General features: G+C 37.8%; 2 protein-coding genes across 2 annotated transcripts in view; both read right to left on the bottom strand.

Moving 5' to 3' along the window:
* rasal2 (RAS protein activator like 2) overlaps window positions 1-5900 on the bottom strand; it is a 125870-nt gene extending 119970 nt beyond the window's left edge. The window contains exon 1 of the mRNA XM_036596067.1: window positions 4921-5900. Within this exon, the coding sequence (XP_036451960.1) occupies window positions 4921-5089 (169 nt within the window). The 5' untranslated portion in view covers window positions 5090-5900. The remainder of the gene's footprint in view (window positions 1-4920) is intronic.
* A 3815-nt stretch (window positions 5901-9715) lies between these two features.
* On the bottom strand, window positions 9716-16883 carry ankrd45 (ankyrin repeat domain 45). The gene is made up of 4 exons (XM_036595962.1): window positions 16598-16883; window positions 10212-10388; window positions 10032-10126; window positions 9716-9940 (listed from the first exon to the last, which is right to left on the bottom strand). Exons 1-4 carry the CDS (start codon window positions 16881-16883, stop codon window positions 9716-9718), a joined length of 783 nt encoding a protein of 260 aa, XP_036451855.1.
* Window positions 16884-18862: the final 1979 nt, after the last annotated feature.

Below are 18862 nucleotides of genomic sequence, written 5' to 3'. Positions count from 1 at the left end.
TTGTCTGGCTAGATGCGCACAAACTACACCTACCCACTAAGTTTAGTGTCTCTAGGACTTACAGTCTCTTCTCCACAACACATTTCCCAAGAGAAGAAGAAGAAGAAGAAGAAGAAGAAGAAGAATCCGAGCAAAAGCAATAGGGTCCTATGCACTGCTTGCTTAGACCCTTACTATTTGAGGCAACTACTGTGGCATGAGAGCATGTTACCAGTAAAACTGGACAGCAGAACTAAATGAGACAATAAGTAACTGGTTCTACAGCTCATTCGCTGTTATTGTTTTTTGGGTGAAGTATTCTCAAGTTATAGAATTTTTAATTAATTATGAACTATTAACAAGTATCTGGTTCTACAGCTCATTCGCTGTTATTGTTTCCAAGGTTTGGCCTTCAACAGAATGAGACTCTACTATTTTTCCTAAAGATGCTTTGCACTCTTCCACTTCTTCAATTTTTATCCCCATACCAAGTTGAGGGTAGAAAACCATGTAACGAGGGGTACAGTCAGAAGGTGGACCTAGAAATAGATGTTCTGTCAATGTGTACCAAAATTCAACTGGTTTTCTTTATTAAAATGTCAGCCATCTACCATGACAACAAGCCTGGCTGACATGGTTATAGAAGCTACAGCAGCTTCAGGTAACTAACATATAACCGCTATAGACAACAGTTAGACTCCATATCATGAAACAGATACAGACAATTATTCATGACTATGCAGAAAGCCTAGAGAATGGGTTAATCAATAAAGCATCCCTGAAGAACTCAAGTCACTGATAACAGCAATATGATCATTAACATAACCAGACACAAACCAAATATAAAGTCTGTTGCTGACCACTGATAATTCCATATTTTCAGGCCTTTTGTTAATAAAAAAAATTATATTTACACACATAAGAGTAAATGCGGAAAATAAAAGTTTAAAATTAAAGATATTCAGCACTTCACCATACATACATTTCCATAGGTCACTTGTGCCTAGCCTTTTCCCAGTATCTCATTTTTGTTGTTTGACAGAAAAACATTAAAGGGAAAGTCCACTGATTTGTCAAAATTTATGAATTGCATAATTCAATTGCTAAGATGTAAACAAAGTCATTCAGAGTAGTCTGAATTTCAATGATGATCAAATGTCAACGACCAGTGAACCCAAATGTGTCTTCAAAGATTTTTTATTTGACACAAATGAATTTTAAAATATATTTGAAGCCAAAACTTTATTTCAGAACTATTGTAAAACAATGTCTCATGAACCAGGAAGCATGCATCATGTAATCAATTTCTTTGAGGTATCTTTTCGACACATTAAACACTTCAGATGCTTGGTTCCTATCACCACTGCTGTGAATTCTGACTTGGAAAGCTTCTATAGAACAGAGCATTTCATATCATACCACTCTGAATGACAATGTTTCCATTTCAACGATTCAATTACACAGAAATTTTGAAGTTGAATTTCCCTTTTACCATAAGAAACGCACAAACGCTGACAGACTTAAAGATCCAGTCCTCTTTACCTGCCACCTCAGATTCCTAAAAAAATCTCTAGCCACAATAAATAGACTCAACAATTTGCTGAAGTCCAAACACACTGAATGCCGTACCAAGACAAGCACGTCAGTAACACATCAAGGAGGCAGAGAAGTAGAAATGAGTATATGAATGAATGCTAAAGGTACCATCAAACTGAGCAGACACAATCATGTCAGTTAAGGTTCTATCAGTCATGAAGGTGGTCTGCTTGCTTATGCCCTCAAAGTTGGGTCTGACATTACAGCTCCAGAGCAATACGAACATATTAAGACCATCACTCAGTGAACTAACAACCATGCAACTGAGCCCAAGTGGTTCACGAGTGTATAACAAGTGTGCATTAATAATAGCCTTCACAAAGAAATGTACTATAACAGCTTATAACAGCTTTATTTTCCTGTGTGCCTTGATTATCTAACTATGTATACACACACACAGAAATATACTATACATAAATGTACTATATTTTAAATATACATTTTTTTTAAACCATATGTCTGGCGTCAGAGAAATAATGACCAAACGTGTCATTTATTTGATTACCGTGATGGCACGGCTAGTGACTGTGTGGTAGGAGTGTGTTTATGGGACGTTTTGACCATTCAGAAGCGCATTTGTGAGGTCAGACACTGATGTTGGATGAGAAGGCCTGGCTCGCAATCTCCGCTCTAATTCATCCCAAAGGTGTTCTATCGGGTTGAGGTCAGGACTCTGTGCAGGCCAGTCAAGTTCTTCCACACCAAACTGGCTCATCCATGTCTTTATGGACCTTGTGCAGTCATGTTGGAACAGGAAGGGGCCATCCCCAAACTGTTCCCACAAAGTTGGGAGCATGAAATTGTCCAAAATCTCTTGGTATGCTGAAGCATTAAGTTCCTTTCACTTGAACTAAGGGGCCGAGCCCAACTCCTAAAAAACAACCCCACACCATAATCCCCCCTCCACTAAACTTTACACTTGGCATAATGCAGTCAGACAAGTACCGTTCTCCTGGCAACCGCCAAACCCAGACTCGTCTGAACGGAGAAGCGTGATTCATCACTCCAGAGAACACGTCTCCACTGCTCTAGAGTCCAGTGGCAGCGTGCTTTACACCACTGCATTTGACGCTTTGCATTGCCCTTGGTGATGTAGGGCTTGGATGCAGCTGCTCGGCCATGGAAACCCATTCCATGAAGCTCTCTATGCACTGTTCTTGAGCTAATCTGAAGGCCACATGAAGTTTGGAGGTCTGTAGCGACTGACTCTGCAGAAAGTTGCCGACCTCTGCACACTATGCACCTCAGCATCCGCTGACCCCGCTCTGTCATTTTACGTGGCCTACCACTTCGTGGCTGAGTTGCTGTCGTTCCCAATCGCTTCCACTTTGTTATAATACCACTGACAGTTGACTGTGGAATATTTAGTAGCGAGGAAATTTCACAACTGGACTTGTTGCACAGGTGGCATCCTATCACGGTACCACGCTGGAATTCACTGGCTCCTGAGAGGAACCCATTCTTTCACAAATGTTTGTACAAGCAGTCTGCATGCCTAAGTGCTCGGTTTTATACTATACACCTGTGGTCATGGAAGTGATTGGAACACCAGAATTCAATGATTTGGATGGGTGAGTGAATATATATACATATATATATACACACACACACACACACACACACACACATATATATATATATATATATATATATGTATATATATGTATATACATATATATATATATATGTATATACACAAACATATATGTATATACACATATATTTTATATATATATATATATATTTTAGGGGTGGGAATCTCTAGCCACCTCACGCTTTGATTACGAGGGCTGCGATGCGATTATAAAACGATTATCGATGCATCTCGATGCATCCTTTTTTTCTATACATGATTTCTATTTTCTTACTGTCTGAGGACTTGGTACTTTTAAAGCTAAGTATTTGTAATGATCCATAATGCATTTATGTCCAATAGCTTTTATTAAAAAAACAAATGGAAGTGATGTGGCAAGTGAACTGGAAGGCTCTCATTCACTGCTCTTGTTTAGAAGCGCTGCTGCCACTCATCTGTGATAAAATATGCTGTTAGGGTGAAATCAGATCCAGCGGTAATGGATGACCACGCAGCACATTATAGCCGTGCTACACGTTTTCTTTAGTGATTTTATAACTCCGGTTTTGGTCTCGTGGTACAGAGCTGGGGGGGTGGGGGGTGGGGGGGTCAATAAAATATCTTCAAGATGGGACGTGTGCAACATAGCGCGGAAGCCCTCTTTCTCAACGACTGAGAATTGGCGTGCAGACAGCAGGTCACCTAGCAACAAGGTTTCGCCTGGCTAGTAGCGAACGAAAAAGGATTCGGAGACATTTATAAGCAACGTAGTTAGTTGGTTTCCTGATACTTTAAATCTGCAACGAGAGACTGTCAAACACTAAAAAGCTGCGAAGATGAAGCCGCTTCTCTTTCTAATTTTCCCGTTCCACCTTAAATGGTGCCGCTTTTACCTTCGGCACCTCAGTCAGAATTTAACGTGGAACGGGAAAGTTCAGCAAGAAGCTGGCGAATGAGAATCGACTTCAGACTTGTAAAACAGTCAAAAGCTGAAAGACATTTTACAACAAACTATTTAACTTTTGAGGAAAAGTTTTCTGGCGGAGATGGAAGAAAAGCGGATATAGCTAAAGCTTAAAGCAGAGCAGAGTAAGTCCGCGCTCTTGTTTATATTGTTTAGTCTATACTAGGACATCAACACATACTGAGACATACTGGACATTAAATGGTGTGGCTCCCAAGGTGGTTTGATTTTTGTTGAAAGGACAAAATGACTCTTAACATTTGGGTTGTGACTCCTGACTTGACCTGGCTTTTAATGCATCCAGTTGTGTTTTTGTTATGTCCCGCCACAGACTGTCCAGGCGCTGCACTTACCCACTTCCAAGTTCTGCCCTTTGCGTTCCGTCAACATTACGTTATAAATTAAATATTTAGAAAATCGTTTTTTGACGTTTGTAAATCGATTCAGAATCGTCCACGTCCGCATCGTGATGCATCTAAGAATCGATTTTCCCCACCCCTAATATATATACATATATGAGAGAGAGAGAGAGAGAGAGAGAGAGAGAGACTGAGACTGTACCACACACTTACTAACGAAGCCATCATAATGAAATGACTCGTTTGGTCGTTATTTCCTGTACAGTCTGTACAGCCTACAAGTCTCTGACGCCAGGGGTATGGTCTAAAAAAATAACAGTTACGTCGTAGTCCTGCTGTCTGGCACGTCAGGTGAAAGGTAGGTAAAAATACAACATGAAGCAGAGAAACGTTAAGAAAACATCAAAAATGAGAATTTAATAGCGAAGCTATAACCAGCCACAACTTACCGTACACTCGCACCCATCCCTGCTGCTGGCAAATGGAGTCAATTAAAATCCCGTCTACCACAGGGTCTAAAGAAACAATGCCTCCTTGAACCGAGTCCACGTCGCCAGTCATTAAATCCATCTCCGTGCCAGATACACCTACAGGGTAAACTCCTGACAGAAACTTCATCCGGAGCAAAACTTCAACGTTGTTTTTGGAACACAAACCGATGGCAACACAATCAGCACTGGTCGGTTTTCATTTACCATTTAGCTAGCATCTACACGCGTCTATGTGATTTCTAAGGCAGTACAGCTAGTTATAATATAAAAAGGCGACCTTCCGGAATTTAAAACGGAAGGAACTGCTGATAAAAAAAAAAATCACAGGAGGTAGATTCCACAGGGTCCATACAACGTTAGCTACGATTTTCCTATCTTTCTTTGTTTGGTCAGTCGGTCGGGATGAAAGAACGTTGCAATTTGAACTGGCCAACACAAACTCAGCTAACGTTCACTCGGCTAACGCAGTCCGATGACATTCTTTTTTTAACGTTTGTTTATATATCTGCATACTATTTGTTCGTAATGTTTCAGTTCACAATCATCTGCTGAAATAAGGCAAAAGTGAAAAGTTAAACGTCTTTTTTGGAAGTTCCTTTGGCTCTTATGGTGAGAAGGTGGACAGCTTCTCCTGATGGTGTTTAGAAATCAGCTCTCGCCGGCGGCCACGACTTCAGACATTGGCTTTTTCTCCTCGGTGACTGTAGTTTATCGTTCTGTCCATATGGATAGCTTGAAACCGTCCCGACGTATAAATTTATCACTCGACCCGCAGCTTAACTCGGAGTTGTATTTGTTTTTTCACATTTCGGGACGTCCGTGGTCTCAGTCTGCAGTGGAAGAGCCTCTCCTCTAGCCCTCTTTTTCACATTTAAAAATCCTGACCACTTTTCCACCTCAGTCACATGCCACCACCGACAGCCTGGAGGAACAGCAGCCTGCCAGGGATTCAGGGAAGACCAAAGGATACCCGCACAGTCGATTCACATGGGTGTGTGTCCAGAGTGCATCTATTTACCCTGACTTTCTGTGTGGTGGATTTGGTTTTAAATGTAGTCCGGACAGCCTTTAGTTGGCGTGGAAAATCCAACTTACTGTTCTTCGTAATATTCTTCTTCTTATTATTATTCTACGCCCAAAAATAAAATGTTTCTCATACTCTGTAAGCGTTTGGGAACTAAGGAGACCAATTGCTGTAGTTTTGAAAGTGAAATGTTTTCCCATTCTTGTCTTGAAAAAGGATTTCAGCTGCTCAACATTTTGGGGTCTCCTTTGTCGTATTTTTCATTTCATAATGTGCCAAATGTTTTCAGTGGGTGACAGTTTGGACTGTCAGTCACATGTAACACATGATATTTTATAACATTTATTACATTTTATTTTAACAGTTATACTACTAATACTGCTATTACTACTACTACTACTACTACTACTACTACTAATAATAATAATAATAATAATAATAATAATAATAATATAATAGGAAAGTTACAGATCCAAAAAAAAAAGAAATTTATGGCTGTTAAAGGGCCTATATCTTAATGTAAATGTGTCGGTTTTCATAACATACCAAATGCTGTTTCTGCTTAGTATCCATATATTGACTGTGTTGACTGAGGAGTGAATATGTTTACATTCTACATGAAATTCTTTTACTTCAATAAAGCAAAGAAAATTTGTTCCACGATATGGGGTCTTTAATTCCTCAGGTAAAAACTGGGTACATAATCGGTGCAATGGCCTTTTTAAAATTTACATATAAATATGTCATGTTCTACTGATCTACAAACAATCGTTTAGGAGTTGGAAGAACATGATGGATTCTGTGTGAAAACTTTGTTTGTGTGCATTCATCTGATTCTTGCTGGTCTTTGATGGGGCTTCAGATCTGGATTCAAACCATAAATTTTTACATATTTGTCACACTTACTTGTGTCAGATCTTCAAACAATATTTAAGACAGACAACCAGAATAAACATTAAACACAGTTTTCATTAAATCATTATAACATTTATTGAAGGGAAAATTGTTATCCAACACTAACAGGAAGCCACAAAAGAACCCAGATGAACATCTAAGGAACTGTGGGCCTTGCTCGCCTCATATAAGGTCAGTGTTCATGATCCCACCACTAGAAAGAAACTGGGCAAAAATGGCACCCATCAGAGAGCTGCAAGGTGAAAACCACTGCTAACCAAGAGGAACATGAAGGTTGTCTTACATTTGCCAAAAGGACCTTGATGAGAACAATTATCAGTCTGTGATCTGAAGCTCAAGCACAATTAGCTTATGCAGTAACACAATGATCCAAAGCACAAGAACAAGTCCACCTTTGAATGGCTCAAAAGAAACAAAATTAAGATTTTGGAGTCTTGTTAAAGTTCTGGCTTGAACCCCATTGAGATGCTATGGCAGGACTTTAAACGGGCAATTAATGCTCAAAAACCATTCTTTAAATAAATTCTGCAAAGAAAAGTTAGCAAAAAATTCCTCTGTGGAGGAGTGGGCATGGTCGAGTGTCACATGCAGGATGGAGAGCCAGTCATCCTGAACCAGCGGCCTGAGTAGCTGATAAGATTTATCTGTGCCTTGTGTCTGCCAGTCTACTTATAGCCATCTCTTTTTTCAGTATAGGTCACAGAGCACAGAGAAAGGAGACCAGTGGAGATGTCTCCCTCCCAGCCTCCCAAAGATCTTCACATCTTCCAAGATATGAAAGACTAATCTGCAGTTATAAGAAGGGTTTGGTCTCAGTTGTTGCTGGTAAACGTGGGACAACCTGTTACTAAGTTTGGGAAGCAATCACTTTTTCACATGGGTGATATAGGGGTTGTAAAACTTTTTACATGAAATGATCATTTAAAAACTGTTTTTTGTGTTTCAAATACTTTTTTCATGTAACTGTAAATCATAATAGTAAACAAAGTCAATAAATACAGCACACAGCATCTTATACTGACATACCAATAACGCTATATGTTTAATTAGTCAAGGCCATTGCTTTTCAGTTGGACTGTAGTCAGGACTCTGACTTGGCTAGTCTAAAATACATTTTCTTCCGCTTGAGCCACTCAGCTCATCAGTGACCTTGTTTGTTTTAAGAGGAATTCCACTGACTTTTTTATTTCTGCATAAGTCAATTATTGAGATGTAAACAAATTCGAATAAGAGTATTTTAATGTGAAATGGTGCCATTACTGACTTGGATTTTTGTTTAAACGGTAGTGATCAGAACCAGGGGTGGCATTGTCCACAACGGAAATACAGCATTTTATTTACTATCCAAAACAACCAGTGAACCTACATGTGTCTTCTGGGTTCTATGTCATGTTCATAATGGTAAAACTGTGCTAAATTTGGGAAAAAAAGTTTTCTATGGGTACTATTTTGCCTCCCCATCATGAATGAATTAGAAATATAGGTTAGACCCTATGTGGCAAACACAATGGCACAATCCTATTCAGCCTGTGAAATTATTAAAATTTGATATTAATATTAGCTCATTTCTCAATGTGCTGCACTACAACCCCCAGCATGCATTGTATTGTAATTTGCGCTCTATGGGAGAGCGGTTACACCACAAAAAGAAAAGCCTAGTTTAAGCAGGTTTAAAAACCAATGTTTAAAGATTGAAAGAGGTTTAACAGTTATATCTAACTTGCTTCCTTCAAGTTTTGAATGAGTTAATATTTTTTATGAAATGGTAAAATGTCTCACTTTCAACATCAGATATGTGTTCTATGTCCTATTATAAACAAAATATGGGTCTATGAGATTTGCAAATCATTGCATTCTGTTTATAATTACATTTATTTACGTTTTACACAGCGTCCCAACTTGTGTATATATATATATATATATATATATATATATATATGTGTGTGTGTGTGTGTGTGTATGTGTGTGTGTGTGTGTGTGTTTGTGTGCGTTTGGTGTGTTTGTGTGTGTACATTTATATGTATATAAATATAGAACAATAGGCTAACAATATAGATTACTGTTGAATAGTTCTGTCACACATCCCTCTGGCTCTCATGCTTCAATGAACTCCATCTCCAGGTAACGTTTGGTTTTGTTACAAGTTTGAGCATTCATATATTATTTCAAGTAAAAAAAAAAAAAATACATTAAAAATTTATATTATATAATTTTAAGTGAAATTCTCACTATACTGGCAGATAATTTTGCTAAGAAAAATTATCTGCTAGTATAGTGAGATAATTAAGTACAGAGTAACACAGAAGTAAAAAGTAAGGAGTACTTTTTTGATGAAGTAATTAGTAAATTATTTCTTTTACAGTTTGAAAGAAGCAATTAGTAACTTGTAATGCATGACTTTTTTAGTAATTAACCCAAGACTGAAGTTATATATACTACCATTAACACTAGCATTATGCACAGTCTGCTGAGTTTGTGCAGCACTCTATTTTGACTGAAACAAGTTAGGTTTAGGAGTGTTGTAACAAATATTTTGCTCTCCTTCCTCCTTGCGTTTCTTTGCCACCTTTGATGACTTTATTTGATTTTCCCTCCCAACACCCAGAAAATCACACCGAAGAACCTAGTGTCCAAAATGTTTTATGTAACATCAGCAGCTACAGTATATCTAAGTATATCTGTTTAACATCATAGCACTCTGATTTTGTTTTTTGAAAAAACAATGGAATTCCCCTATAAGTCATTTGTTCAATAATGATATGTCACATGAGTTGCATGTGTTACTGGCTAAATGAAATCCACTAAGATCCACTTTCATTTAAAATGGTTTTCACTTTTCAGTAGAGGAAAAGAACTGAAGGAGCTAGAGTTCTTTAATGTAAAATACCACACAAACTTACATTGTGCTGTCAGCTTGGTCATGATGGGAGCAACCACATCTTCAAGATACTGTTTCTGCTTTGCAAAGTCTTGAATTGTTGGATTTTTGGCATTCTGAATCCAGTCTGATTTTACAGAGCAGATATTTATACACGTTCTAAATATTGAGAAAAAAGAATAAAAGAAACAATCACTAATTGTAAAAATGCTATCAGAGCAACATCTTTACAGAAAATTAATTTATCTTGACCTTGTCCTCCTTGTTGACCTTTCCTTGAACTTTCTCTGGATCTGCTAGGATGCCTTTCATTCGAGTTATGGATGCTTGCAAGCTTTGTTTGGCCTCTATTAGAGTGCAAAATTTGAGATAAACATGGGTGATCCAGCTGATGATCTGACTAAGAATATTTTTTACAAATTTTTTGCTTACCAGCCCAAGCAAGAAAATGGGCACAGTCCAACTTGGATATATATAAATAGCGACGGGCTAAGTCAATGGCTCGCTCTCCACAGAAACTGATTGCTTGCAAATCAGCACCAAGCTCAAACAGGGTCATCACTGTGTCCAGCTGACCCCACATGGCAGAGTAATGTAATGGCGAGTACCCTAGAAATGAACAACGTCCATAGCTAAGTTCTCATCATATTGGCAGTCAATGCAATTCACAGGTATGAAACGTATATAGAATTGTTAAATTGTTGTTGGATGGATGGTTGGATGTAATTTGCAACACATTCTGGGATTCACATTGGTAAAGGCAGTGGTCTCTAACCCAGGAGAACCCTTGCCCTTCATATTGTGCTCTGTTCCCAGCTGCCTCTCCTATTCAATATCTGTACTGGAGCCTGTAATGCCCAATTTTACACTCACAACTCATAGGTAGCTATGATGATTAACAATATACTCCAACTATTAGCCAACATTAAAGCACCAACTAGAAAGACAGCAATATTGAAAAAACAGGCAAATTATTTTGTCTTTTCTGTTTCCATTGAAGATATTGAAGGCTGTTTTGGTTATTGCTTTGATGTGGCTATAAAGGTGAGATCTGAGTGTATTAGAACAGCAAGACTTTGGATTTGGGCTTTAGTTTTTCTCACCCTGAAATCAAGATGATTTTCAGTCTTTTCTCTTTGTTGCCAAATACAATAATTTCTGTTTTGCCTTTATTTCGTGGAAAAAATGCATTGCATTGACACAGTGACAACTGCAACTGTAAGAGAGTTAAGGATATCTCTATGTCATCTGCCAAACTATGGTAATCAGTGTTGCTGTGCTGTAGCATTTGGCCTAAAGGGACCATTTGAAGATTATATAAAAGAGGTCCAAGAACTGATTTTTTAATGATACTTTTACTTTTACTAAATATATTAGAGAGAAAAGAAATCTACTATTTAGACTTGAAAATTTCACCACATAGTTCATCATTGAGTTGTAAGAAAAGTCATGTTGATGAAAACTTTTGATGAAAAATAAAGTCATGGTGGTTTTGATGTGAAATGGTGCATTGTAAAGATAACAGGAACCAGGGGTAGCAAATGTCTAATATAGCCATAACACAGATACAGCCATACATGTCTTGTGAGTTTTTATGTAAAATGTATAACTATATACTATAGTATATATACTATACTATATAAAATGTAAAAGTTAATAAAATCAAATCAAATCAAAATAAAAGTATATCAAAAAGTAAAGTAAAAATTATATAAATGACTAAAGTAATAATAAAATAATATGAATATTAATAATAATAAACAAACAAATAATAAAATAATGAAAATAAGACAATAATAGTAAAAAAATTAATAGTAAAAATTCAGGTAAAACAGGTGCAGGAAGAGTGGAGGTGATACGTAATGTTGATAAGTACAACAATGGTAAATATCAAAATTTTGTTTGGATATTTAGATACTGTTGCCTTACATGGTCCTACATGTACCTCTAGGTCATGAATAACTTAACTTTAAAAAATACATTTTGGGCCAAAACTTTTTCTCAAAACTATCACAAAACAATGTCTCAGGCACCAGGCAAAGTATATGCAACCATTTCACATAACAGGTTTCTGTGAGGCAACTCTTAAGCTAGGCATACACTGTGCAATTTTAGAAATCTTGTTAGAGGCATTAAACCAGGGGTGTCCAATCTTACCCACAAAGAGCTGATGTGGTTGCAGGTTTTCATTCTAACAAAGTAGAAGCACACATGACCAGTTGTCTGAAGACTAAGACCAACTGATAAAACGAGTGGAATCAGGTGTACTCATGTTTGTTTTGAATGAAAATCTGTAGGCACACCCTTTGGGAGTAAGACTGAACACCGCTGCATTGAAGAGTAACTACACCCCAATATTTTCAGCTAACTCCACCCCTGGCTCAACTTTGAAAAATGCTCAAAAATGGGAGGGGCACGCTGGGAGGGGCACTGCAGTGATCTATGGTTTGGAGGTGGGGCTGCAAGGGAAACCGGGTGGGCTGGGCTGCTGTGTTTTTAGAGCTAGTGTACATTAGCTCCAGAAAATAACAAATGATTGCAACAAATTGCAACTGTACGGAGCCCTGCTGGTGACATGCCATATAAATAAAAATAATGCATGGCCACGCCTTATTAACGCATGGGAACGAGATCCTAATGCATGGCCACTAATTGGTAAGGCGTTGGAATGATATAATTAAGTCATGGCCACGACTTAGTAAGGCGTGGGAATGGGATCATGCCTTACAAAGTCATGACCACGCGTTAGGATCTCGTTCCCACGCTTTAGTAAGTCGTTCCCATGCCTTACTAAGTCATGGCCAGGACTTACTTATCTTGTTCCCACGCCATACTAAGTTGTGGCCATGCATTATTTTTATTTATATAGGATGCCACCAGTGGGGCTCCGTACAACTGAGAGGGTTGACGAGGTTAAGGTTTTTCTCTGCTACCATCCCCGTCTTCGACGGGGGAAGGTGTTTCTGATCAGACAGTGCGTCTTGAGCCTTAACAGTATGAGCCATGGAAGAATCCTCACCTGTCCAACATCTTTATTACAAACCAAGCTTAGATTAACTGATTTATTTACAGTTGGTACAGACAGCTGGCATATCGCAGCCTTGTGAGGTGGTGCTGGGGGTATTTAGCCCAGCGCGTGAGTGTGGTTATCTCCTAGCTCTAGGCTCCTATGCTTCCATATTTACGAAACCAGAGGCGGAACTGACCATGATAAAAATGGCACTGCTGTGTCTGATCCACTCGTACCAGCACAACACACACCAACACACCACCACAATGTCAGTGTGACTGCAGTGCTGAGAATGATCCACCACCGAAATAGTTCCTGTTCTGTGAGGGTCCATGGGGGTCCTGACCACAGAAGAACAGGGTAAAAGGGGGCTGACAAAGTATGCAGAGAAACAGATGGACTACAGTCTGTAACTACAAAGTGCACCTATATAGTAAGTGGAGCTGATAAAATGGACAATGAACGTAGAAACAAGGAGGTGGTCATAATGTTATGCCTGATCGGTGTAAATAAAATGGTAAATATTTTTCTACTCGGTTGATACTGTTTACATTATATGAACCTTAAATGTGATGCACTTTCACTTTTATTGTAAAAATAATCACAGTGCATCTATCAGAGTTGGGGAGTAGTGAACTACATCTCATTAAACTAGAAGTTTAACTACATTCATATTTGCATAGTGATTCAAGTAGTGAAATAATTTTTTTTGCCATTTTTCATTTAGTTAACTACTGAAAAAACAAACAGTTTTGGGCCATAAAAAGCTAATATTCATTGCATTTTCCCATGAATAGTATTTTATTTTTTGGTTTATGTATGACCTGTGAACAAGTGGACTCAATTAAACTCAACTGTGTGGCATTTTTTGCTGGCATGCAATTTTTTTGCATTATATTTTGTTATACTTTCATACCACACTACATTGTCAGTTTGATTTTTTTTTTTTTCAAAGCAGTTTGAACTACTTTAAGTAGCTTTAGTTAACCATACTAGATTTCTCCTTAGGGTAGCTTTCATGTACTTCAACCAGTGAGCAGTGATTGGTAGCTTGTAAACATATGCTTTCGAAGTAGCTTCCCCAACACTGGTATCTATCAACCACATTTGGGTTTTAAAAATTTATATGATTATTATACCTACCCTCAGGGCCAGAGTGGGACTTTCAGACCAGGAGTTATATGATGTAGACCAGCCCACCTTAAACTGTAACTGTATTTCTCCTGCTACACACAAACAGCATTGCCTTTGTGCAACATAACTTTTTCTAAAATCTGTGCATTTTCATCTTCTTCTTTTCTTACTCTTATCTCTTATTTATTATTTATATGCTATACTGGGATAAACAAGGTGGCTAGATAGTGATGACATGACAAAGGTTTAGCTTAAATGTCACACAGTCATGACAGTCAATATGCTACAAACGATGCTAACGTTAGCTAAGTAACTTAAATTAACATCCTGTCAATGGGCCTTATTCACCAATATCTTCCTACATTTTTTCTTAAATGTGTTCTTGAGAAAGGTCCTAAGAAAAAGTCTACATCAGATTCATGACATGTTCTCAAACCGCTGAACTGTTCGCATCTCTGTGCTCTCGAGTGTGTATAGATTTTGTTCTAAGCTAAGAACAAACCCCAAATAAGAAAACATTGGTGAATGTCAGAATCTTAGTGAAAACTGCACGAGTTTCAAGAAGAAACTGTTGTTGGTAAATGAGGCCCATTATTTCTCACTGCCCACCTGCTCAGAAATCTCTTCATCCTCCTTGAATGGGAACTCCACTAATTTTGCAAAACATGTTACTTAATCATTCAGTGGTTTAGATATAAACAAAATCATTCAGAGTGGTATGGTATGAAATGTGCCTTTCTAGAGAAATTTTTAGATTTTAAAAGTTTTTATAAGTCATGCTGATAATAGTAAAATAGTGCTATGTTTGAAAAAATATATGTTCTTTGGGTACTGTTTTTTCCTTACAACGCCCGGCATGTGTTTTGTGTTTATTGGGTAGGCAGCCTTGCATCGCAATGTGTCAACAAAACTCATAGCTTATGTCAATATCCATCAGAGAAGCTGCGATAGATTACAGTTGCACCTTGCTGGTTAATTGTTCAGAATAGTGGTGAACTGCGCTGTACCAGGATGCAAAAATAAATGGAGAAAATGTTGTGTTTTTTTCAGCTTCCTTTACAAATTCCAGAAATCCTGAAGTTGTGGCTAATAGTTTTGAAGCTACACACAAATACGTCGAACTGTAGAGTCGAACAACTCTACAAACTGAACTAAAAACCGACAAAGTGAAAAAATGCAAATTCAAATGCCAGCTGCTAAAGAAAGCTGCTGTTCCTTCTGTTGTATTTTCACCACAGAAACTGGAATCAAGTTAAGAAACGCTTGTAAAAGAAATAAGTTATTCATCGTTAGCCACCACGCATATATCACTGTTAGTCATTAGCTTACAAGAGACTGTTTAAAGTGGGCCACATAATAACATAACTATCTACCTTGCTATTCTGCCTCATAAACTGATAAGCTGAGTAGCAAGTTGTTTGTTGTTGACACTACCAATTTCCATTCGCTCTAGGTTTCTTGACTTCGGGGCCGGCAGGTTCAGTATCTCTCTCCCTTTTGGCTCTCTCTTCTTCATGCCACTGCAATTCTTTTGTGTATTCTGGTTCAAATCGATATGGCTCTATGACATTTTGGAAACAGACCTCCTTGAAGTCCTTCGCATACTCTGGTATCTTCCAAAAATAGGTAAGAAAACTGTAAAAATAAACTGTAAACAACCAGGTTAAAAAAACACATGATTATTTAGCTAGGTATTGTTACTCTCTACTTTAGTTTTTCGTTTAGTATTTCGCTCTGTATATAATGTATTTTGAATAAGGCCTAAAACCCCACCTCCCTAAAAACTGGCTTAGCAACACCCTTGACAGTGGGTCCTCAGCACTAGAGTTCCCCTACAAAAAAAGTATACTTAAAGTTAAGTTTATTAAGTAAGCTTAGGTTCAAGTGTATTTCCTTTATGTAGTAAGTATACTAATATCAATGTACTAGTAGTATACTTGTACGTGTACAATTTCAGTACTTCTTGGGACTAAATTGGCCCAATTTTTAGTTTATAAAAGCATCACAAGTAAAATTATATATATATCCATTGACCTGAGTGCATGTCTTTGGACTGTGGGAGGAAACCTGCACAGACACAGAGAGAACATTAAAACTCCCTGGCCAGGGAATCAAACCCAGGCCCATCATGCTGTGAGCGCTACCTCTTGTACCACCCTGTTATGTCATACTCTTTTCTTTACCCTTACTTATACTTTTCTTAAGTACATCTCAATCAAATGATCAAGTACAAGTATAGGCTGAATATACTTAAACTTTTCTGTATACTTGTAAGTATAAGTGAAGTATACTTAATTTTGTTTAGTATATCTCTTATAAGTACAGAAAAGTATACTGAAAACATACTCACTTATTTTTTAAAAGAAGTATACTAATAGCACATTTTTTTTTTTTTGGTTGACAACCCCTGCATTACGAAATATTAGCTTCTGTGGTAATTTCTACATTGTCACATAATAAAAAATGACCGAATCCCAAACTAGTTTAGCACAGACTAAAGTAGGCTAGAAATTCGCCACTAATTTAATCATTTTCCGTTTGCAAGCTTACGAGAAACATGAGTCTCCTAGGCTTTGCAGTGCAACACAGTGATGTTTAGGTTTGCTCGTACCCGCGCTTGCACACCTGAAATCGAACAGCCCTAGTAATTCACAACCCGCAATCGTTGAACTACCTCTTGTCGTTGGATCGTTCACATCTGCGCAGTTTTTCACTACAAGATTTCGCACAAAGCTGCTTCTGCCCAGCATGCAGGCGACGCATAAAGCGTTCCTTCCAACGACATCAGTTTCTCTCAAAATATTCTGCGATGCTTCATCAGTCCAACCATTATCTATGAAATCTTGAAGACCTTCCACATCGCCTTCCAGAGCACACGAAAATACAGTCTTATCCGCACTCAACTGCGTTTTCTCGGTTGAAGCAGGCCATGTCTTATCACCATAGCAACCAAAACGCATGGTAAAAATCGTCGTACAGCGCATGCACCATTAGATGGCGCTGCTGTATTGAACTACTTAATATCGGGGTTTCCGTAGACTTCAGTTTACATTCTGATATACAAGACTAGGTCACAAGATTTTTTATCGGGTTTTGTATTATGTAGTGTTGCTGAATTAATAGTCATTAATAATAACATTTTTTCTTCTTACTTATTAGTGCGCTTTTGTATGATTTTATTGAACTACCTGATTTTTTCACATACTTTAATGGCACAAGGCACAAGAGTGTGCATTTGTCTGTGTTTAGTGGTTTGTTTTAATAACACTTCTGACATTCTCTTTTAAATGTTTGAATTTTTTGCACACTTGAGAAGAAGGACTTGACATCAGTATTCATTTCCCATCCACTTTATTTGAAACATCTATTTTACTTCCATGGATGTCACACTTTATGAAGTTCACCTATAGGTCCACTATATAGGTGTACAGTCACAAACTGTTGCCTTTGTCTGTCACCCTCTAGTTCATTCATCATTGCTCAGGTTTCTAAATGTCAGCTCTACAGTGACACTGCAGGTGTGGTCCTGGTACAAGTGTATCAGGGGCAGCAGCATTGCATGATTAAAGGGTTCTTTGCATCATGAAAGCGTTCTTAAGAATGTGCTGTAGATGAAAAGCACCAAACATAGCACCAAAAAGGGTTCTTCTATTGTGAAAATGTTAAGCTTTTAGCAATAGAAGGACCTTTTTCAAAAAGTTTCTATATGGAACCATCTTACAGCACATTCTTCATCAATCTGAAGAACGTTTTCATGATGCAAAGAACACTTTAATCATGCAAATGGTTCTTTAAGTGTTCATAGTTCTATATAGAACCATTTTCTTTACTAAAGATCACTTGAAGAACCATCTTTTTAACTGTGTACTGAACACACTTTCTTAAGTTGATGCTGCTGCCATTACAGTAACTGTTTAATGATATGGGAAAAGGTTTTTTGAGCAGAGTTACCATACTTCAGCTAGGCTGTGGAGGGAAAAAAGCTAAACATATAGATGCTGTTTTGCCTTTTTTTCAGAGCATTTTAATACCAAGACAAGCCCACAGAGACTTCAACTGTTGCACTGATGTATATTACAGTATATTAATTATTTTGTAGTGCAGAATATATTATGGTTGATGTTTTCTTGCACTGTCAATGTGCTGTTTGACTCACGTGAATGCAGAGTTTTCCCATCATATGATTTTGCATGAGTTGCCTCATATGAAAAAAAAAGAGAAACTTGCGCGTTACTGTCTGTGATAGGTGGAAAACTTGTTGCTGAAACACAGCTCAGCTGATCTGGGAAAGGGAAAGGAAAGTGTGAGCAATGCGAAAATCCCCCAGTCCAGTGATTATCTCCTCACTGACTACATCAGTGTGTTTATATATCCACTTCTCATTAACCAAAAGTGTAGTATTGTTTAAGTATCTGTAGTATTGTTCAATGCTTTTGTTTTTACACTCCTACCTCAGATTCCTCAGGGAGCTCTTGGCTCAAAGTGATCAAGCTTTGGTATCCAATAGTCCAGAGAGGGTCTTCATTCCATTCTGCTATTAAAACAGTGAAATATCATTAACAAGGTGTAAAAATATGTAAGGTCTTGGATGGATGTTCCATAGTGATGTTTGTGGTCACATCAGTGAAAGTGGATTGCTGGTGTTGTGTTTGTCTGCTGTAGTTCTGTTCTTGTGACTGAATAATGTAATAATGTCTCATGACCATGAAGAGTGAAAAATATCATCTGACTGCACTGAAGTTACCACACAAGCGCTGTGGAATGTTAGTCATTATTCCGAGCTTTTTAAGAAATGAGAACTTCCATGTTTAAAGGCTAGATGTGTCATTCATTGTAATGTTTGATTGAAACCCCTTACCAAACCTCTGTAAAATACCATGTCTTGGCATGAAGTCCATCTAAAATGATCTCCCTTTAACAAATGTCTATTTAGCGTGAT

This window comes from Colossoma macropomum, unplaced genomic scaffold (genome assembly GCF_904425465.1).
Source record: "Colossoma macropomum unplaced genomic scaffold, Colossoma_macropomum, whole genome shotgun sequence".
NCBI lineage: Eukaryota > Metazoa > Chordata > Actinopteri > Characiformes > Serrasalmidae > Colossoma > Colossoma macropomum.
Note: the sequence above shows the minus strand (reverse complement) of the source record. Positions and strands in the feature narration are given on the sequence as shown.